The following is a 6000-nucleotide window of genomic DNA, read 5'->3' as shown; positions in this document are numbered from 1 at the left end:
GAGAGAGAGAGAGAGAGAGAGAGAGAGAGAGAGAGAGAGAGAGAGAGAGAGAAGTTGTAGTATTTCAGGGGTTGTGCATTGATGGTAAAGACTCTGCCAGCAACCATTTCTTCTCTGCTTCTGGGTATAAGATATGGAAGACTCCCATTTCTCTTCCTCAGTGAAAGTGGGTGTGGCCATATTACTTAGTTCTAGCTGATGAAACAGGAGTAGAATTGAGAGTGTCACTTCTGATTCAAGATATTTGGTTGCTAGAGTTTCCCTTTTCAGCATGTTTTTCCTTGGGGATAAACATGGATAGAGCAGTCACCTTGATCTCTCAGAGTAAATTTGTCATTTCCGTGCCATGTCTCTTTATCCTATCCCTCAGACCCAGCCACACACCTACATGGGACTGGAAGTCTGAGTAGAGAATAACACTTTGCTGTTCCTATGCATGGAAGTCTGTGGGGTTTATTGCTGCGATGCAATCATTGTAACCAGATGGACCCCAAATACCTTCAATACAGAGTAGATCCTATATGAAGCCCTGGGTCCCCGACATATTTGGTTTGGTATCTCATACTTTGCCCTCCTTACATTTACTTTCTTTGCTACATTGCCTTCAAACTGTAATGTAGTCAGCTGGGATTTCCTCTGGCTCCAGGACCTCTGGGAAGTGAGTTCCAGGAGAGAAGGTTGAGAAAATTCTACTCATGAGCACATTTTGCTGTAACTCCACAGCATGCCAGCAAGGTCACAGTTTTGTGGAACTGGTTCACTTGGAAAACAGCTAAAAGTTCACTTGGTAAAGATTTTATATACAGACAACAGACACACATTCACATGACAAGCACATATATAGAGGAGACAGAGAGACAGAGAAAAAGATAGAGGCTGACACATGCATGTATTGGCACACACACACACACACAAAGCACATACACACACAAGAGAGAGAGACATAGGAACAGAGACGGAGACAGAGTGAGTTAGTTTTAAAAGACTATAAAACCCATCAAAGATCTCAGGACCAAAACAACCATTTGGAACATTAACTCATGGTGTGGAACATGGAATCATGGTGTGACTCACAACACACATCACATAGACTTGACTCCGGTCACATGTTCATTCAGTCTGTACATGTAGATGCATTGCTACTTATAACAAAGTTTCCTAAGGAAGGCTTGGTTTCATCTGCTACTTCACACTTGAAAACAAAGAATGCTGTAAACTCTCAAATAACCACTGAGAATTGCTTAACTTTCTGGGTGCTAGAATATTTATAAAGTACTTCTGCCTGATGAAAAGGTTGAGGAGGTAACAGGTACCATGAAACAAACAGAACAACATATGTTCTGAGCCTGAGAGGAAATAGAGAGCTGAAATTAAAAGGTGATCCCAATAGTGGAGGAAAATGGAAAGGACAAATTTTAAATTATAATTAAATACATATATATATACACAATTCCCTAAGTATTTTTATATAATAATCCTTATGTAATCAACAATTAATTAAGTGCTGTCTCATTCTTTTTCCCCCCTAGGAGACAAAAATCAACTGCGTGCGTCTGGCTACAAAAGGTATGTTGACATGTCCTTGTCTGACTATAGCTGTTCTTCAGCAATACAACCATTGCTCCTTGTGTTCACACAAGGGAAGTTTAGGCAATCTTTAAAACAAAAGGAAATATTTGTATTTCTGGGGGTCATTTGCATCTATACCATGTAGCTTCTAAGAATATGCTGATAGCATAGAACTTAAAGCATAGGAAGAATGCCAAAATACATATTGAATGGATGGATGGATGGATGGATGGATGGATGGATGGATGGATGGATGGATGGATAGTACATTAATCAATCAAGTAATGAAAGTGAAAATGAAGTACTTTAAAAATATTAATCTGATGTGCGTGCGTGTGTGTGTGTGTGTGTGTGTGTGTGTGTGTGTGTGTGTAGTTCCATTGTATTTGTGTCTATGTTTGTGTTGGTGTTTTCCTTTAAGCTTCTCTATTAGAGCTATAGCTGCGGTTTTGTACTTTATTCAGTTATTTCATGGTTCTCAAATATGAGGGGATTAGTATTGGCGCCTTTAAAACAAGAGAGCAGATGATACTACATTTTTATGTCCTTCGCATTCCAACACTTATCCCCCAAACACGAAGGCAGCATTGTTCAGGCTCATCACTTTTGTTCTCCTAATTATAATTGAATTGCCTGGCTCTTTCAATTGGTACATGTTTCTGTTTATTACCTTTAAAAAAAAAACAAAATCAATGAATGGTTTGTTATCATTTAACCTATTACAAGGTTGAATGGTTAGAAATCAGGTTTATCTTTTTCTTACAGAATTGATATTTTCAACAAGAACTTCCCCCACCAATACACATGAAACAAATTGGGTTCTGTTCTCTGCATTAATTCACAGCATACACAATTTCACAGTTTACTTCCAAGGGTGTAAAATTTATAAATATAAGCATACATATTATCTTAGCTATAATAGACAAAAGCAATAACTCGAGTTTGTATATGTATATGCATATACATGTGTACAAGCAAAGGAGTCACATACATTTGGGTAGAAGGGGAGACACAGTGAGTGAGTGAGTGAGTGAGTGAGTGAGTGAGTGAGTGAGTGAGCAAATGGATATAAAGACAGACACGGAGAAACAGACAGGAATGGGCTAGAAAACATAACTAGCAAAGCATGCTCTTTGAACGTGACCTCTTAGAATGTTTCTAAATTCTAAGAATCTAATTGCACATATAGGCACCAAAAGGATGGTACAGGAAGCAGATGGAGCATTGGGACTCTTGGTGATAAGAAGTCACCAAGGCTGTTATGTCCCTAACTTGTTCCCTCTGAGGAAATCAAATGATTGTGGGAAGAGATAAAATGGTCTTCTTGAGGCAGGGGGATTGATGGTCTGCAGATAGAAGTGACACAAATCACAGACCTTGCAGGCTTTGTCACTGAAGAAAACAGATAATGTCGAAGGAAGGACATCATCAATTGGGTAGCACTGGGGCTCTAGACAGCAATCAGGAAGCTGGTATCTGCAGCATCCCTCTTAAATAGGCAGCCAGAGAGGAAAGAGAAAACGCAGAGAAAATGCCTTCTCCAGAGTAAGACTGTCCCATGGTTTTCAGACACCTTTGACTTTAGCCAGGGAAGAGGCCAAAGTGATTGCTGTTCTTACTGTGGCTTCTAAGGACACACTGAGACACAGATCCCTCCGTTTCACCTGAGAAGCAACAGGTAAGGGTAATGGATGATGGATAAGGCTGTGCTTTCCTGCCAGCCTCAGGACCATAGTTCTCAGAAGTATAGAGTGCTACTGTACTGGCTCCAACGATATGTTGCTAGTCAGATGGAGAGTGGTAAGGACATTATAAGAACTAGAACAAGCATGTAGCGTATTTTGCCATAGTATAACTGTGTCTTCTCCTGTGTGACCTTAGGTTAGAGGCTTCCTTTAGTTGACTATTTGCACAGGTAAAGTGTGAGTGCGTGAAATGGTAGTTGAGCAAGGATGAGTGTGTGAACTCCCAGCTGACTAAGCTCAGACAGTATTCTTAAAGGCATTTCAGTATCTATATCCTTCTTCTGTACTAGACTGAGATTCAACACTTCCTGCCCCAAAATAGACTCCACTACCACCTGGGAGAATACCTATCACTGAGAAACAACCTATCATTGTTCAGGGAGCCATCCCTTATCAACACAGCCTCAGAGAAGAAGGAGTCTGGAGAAATACAACACTAAGGTTGAAGGAAGGAGATTCATGGTTGATTAGTGCCCACTCCATATCAATCACTACTCTTGAAATATCCCAGAGTCAGCCAAAAGCAAACGCTGCCTGAGTCCATGTATTTCCCATAAGGCTTTGAAATGAAGGGTAGATACATGAGTTATTCCTTTCTTACTACCTAGATCAAATTTCTTCTTGGTAGGATTTTTCTGTTAATATTTTTTAGCAGGGAAAGATTTGATCTTAGGCATCAACATTATAAAGTCCCCAAAATATGTCATCAGTCTTTAAATATCTCCATCCTTCTGCCATCCCTGTATCTTCCTTGGGGGCCTGCTGACAGATATACCATGTCTGGAGAGAGATCACATGACCAGCAGGTGATAAAGTAATCTTCTGCTGTCTTGTTCCTGACCTTGGGTTCTCTAGCTGTTGTCCAAGGTCAGCTGTGTGAAGCCCACAGAGGCAGACGATTATCATGCGTTTCAGCCATAAGTACTCAATCGGAGTCATTCTGAATTGACCTTAAAACCATTATCTTTTATGTTATACACTCACTGGCTGTAATGTGTGTCTCCTTGTGATCTCTGGAAGCAAAGCCTGAGGCAAGGATTTAGAGACATGTTCTAATGATCAGTTCAGGGTGTTCTCTCAAAAGAAATCTGTAACTGGTTAAAATAAATAAATAAATAAGTAAATAAATAAATAAATAAATAACAGGGTAGGATAAGCAAGAATCTTTTTCCAGGAAGTGTCAAAGTAAGGCTGGATCTACGGAGAATACACATTTCTCTGCAGTTGTCTTGGTTCCTAGTAAGAAGACCTCCTCCTAGTCTTCATTAGACTCCGGCTCCTCCTTACCAATCTCTCTGGTAGTTAGAGAAGACGTGACACTGGTTGACTTAGACTAGATGCCAGAGAACATTCTGGTTGTAAACCCTCAGTCACACCCTGATGCTGCACAAACCTGAAATGAGGAACTGGGTGCCAAGCCAAGATCCTCTTCCCACTATCTCTACCACCTTCAGGTTGCAGGACAGCAGAATGCTACTAGAGTTGTCCCAAGTGCGATAGATTCCACAACATTTCTAATTCCTTTGCAGACCACAGTCCAGCCCTAGCAATAAACCTGCCTCGAACTGTGGGGAGAAAAACAGGAAAAGGTGTGTAAATAAGTGTTGTTTCAGTTTTGAAGAAAGAAAAAAAAAACTTTAAAAGGAAGTTAATAAACCAGGAGGCAAAGATGATCAATTTAAATGTGGGTTCTTAAGTAGGGCTGTCACATGCTATCTGGGCAAGAGACAGTCATTGCAGTCAGGAAACCACAGCAACTGGGGATGCCTTCACTGGGTCTACACCAGAGCAGGGCCATCAATAACCAGACATGGGTGGAGGAGGATGGTGGGGCAGATAGCTTTCATTGCAGAACTATTTGTTGCTATTGAGAAGTTGATGGGGAGGGGATCCATTGCCTTCACCTATGTTGGCCCTGGTGACCCACTAGGCTCCAATGGACAGTTCTAATCCAGTGAACATACAGGTGACCCTGGCAAAACTAAATGGGTCTCAAGATCAACTGAAATTTCATGAGACTTGGCAAGAAACTGTTCCAAGAGGGAGTCTGAGATGGGAGGGAGACAAGAGAGGAAAGAATAAGTTAGTAACCAGAATGCATTTCACGTGTGTGAAATAGCCGGTAGGCTAACTTAATTTTAAGCCATTGTTGGCTTTCTGAGGGAGTATATGGGAACTTGGAATATGGCACTTAGAACTCAGAAGGGCAGAAATTCAAATAAGAGAAAAAACAACCATGATCACAGAAGAAGTATCAGCCTTTATTGTAAACGACAGTCCCACCTGTAGCTACTGAAGATGTCCAAGTCCTGAATGCACGCCCTTTGGGTTAGAACAGAGGAGGCCAAGTAGAAAAGAATTTCTGAGCACGGTGCTCAGTTGCAGAAGTGTAAGAGACAATTCCTCTTTCGGAATCTGATGTTATAGCCATTCAAAGGCCCTGACCCAGTGACTCTCCTGGGCCCTCTTTGTATCCTTTTGAGCTTCACTACTTTCTCTTGGCCACCATCTTTACTTTCCAGCATTATATGAGCCCTGATTCCCCTTGAGCCTCCTTCAGGCTTCTCCTCTCTGAGCCACTGCACCCCCACATATAGTCTGTTCAATTAATTTTTAGAACCACATTTGTTTGTTTGTTTGTTTTGCCATATGTAGGCTAGAACTAACATGTCATAGAACATGTATC

At 41.0% G+C, this 6000-nt stretch overlaps 1 protein-coding gene across 7 annotated transcripts in view; it reads left to right on the top strand.

Moving 5' to 3' along the window:
• Ptprt (protein tyrosine phosphatase receptor type T) overlaps positions 1-6000 on the top strand; it is a 1084881-nt gene that overhangs the window by 881479 nt on the left and 197402 nt on the right. For all 7 annotated transcript variants that reach the window (XM_021194826.1, XM_021194823.1, XM_021194825.1 and 4 more), the window contains exon 13: positions 1530-1566. In XM_021194826.1, the coding sequence (XP_021050485.1) occupies positions 1530-1566 (37 nt within the window). The remainder of the gene's footprint in view (positions 1-1529; positions 1567-6000) is intronic.

The sequence above is a fragment of the Mus pahari genome, chromosome 3 (genome assembly GCF_900095145.1).
Source record: "Mus pahari chromosome 3, PAHARI_EIJ_v1.1, whole genome shotgun sequence".
Classification (NCBI taxonomy): Eukaryota; Metazoa; Chordata; class Mammalia; order Rodentia; family Muridae; genus Mus; species Mus pahari.
The sequence above is the reverse complement of the archived record's forward strand: the minus strand, read 5'-3'. Positions and strand labels throughout refer to the sequence as shown.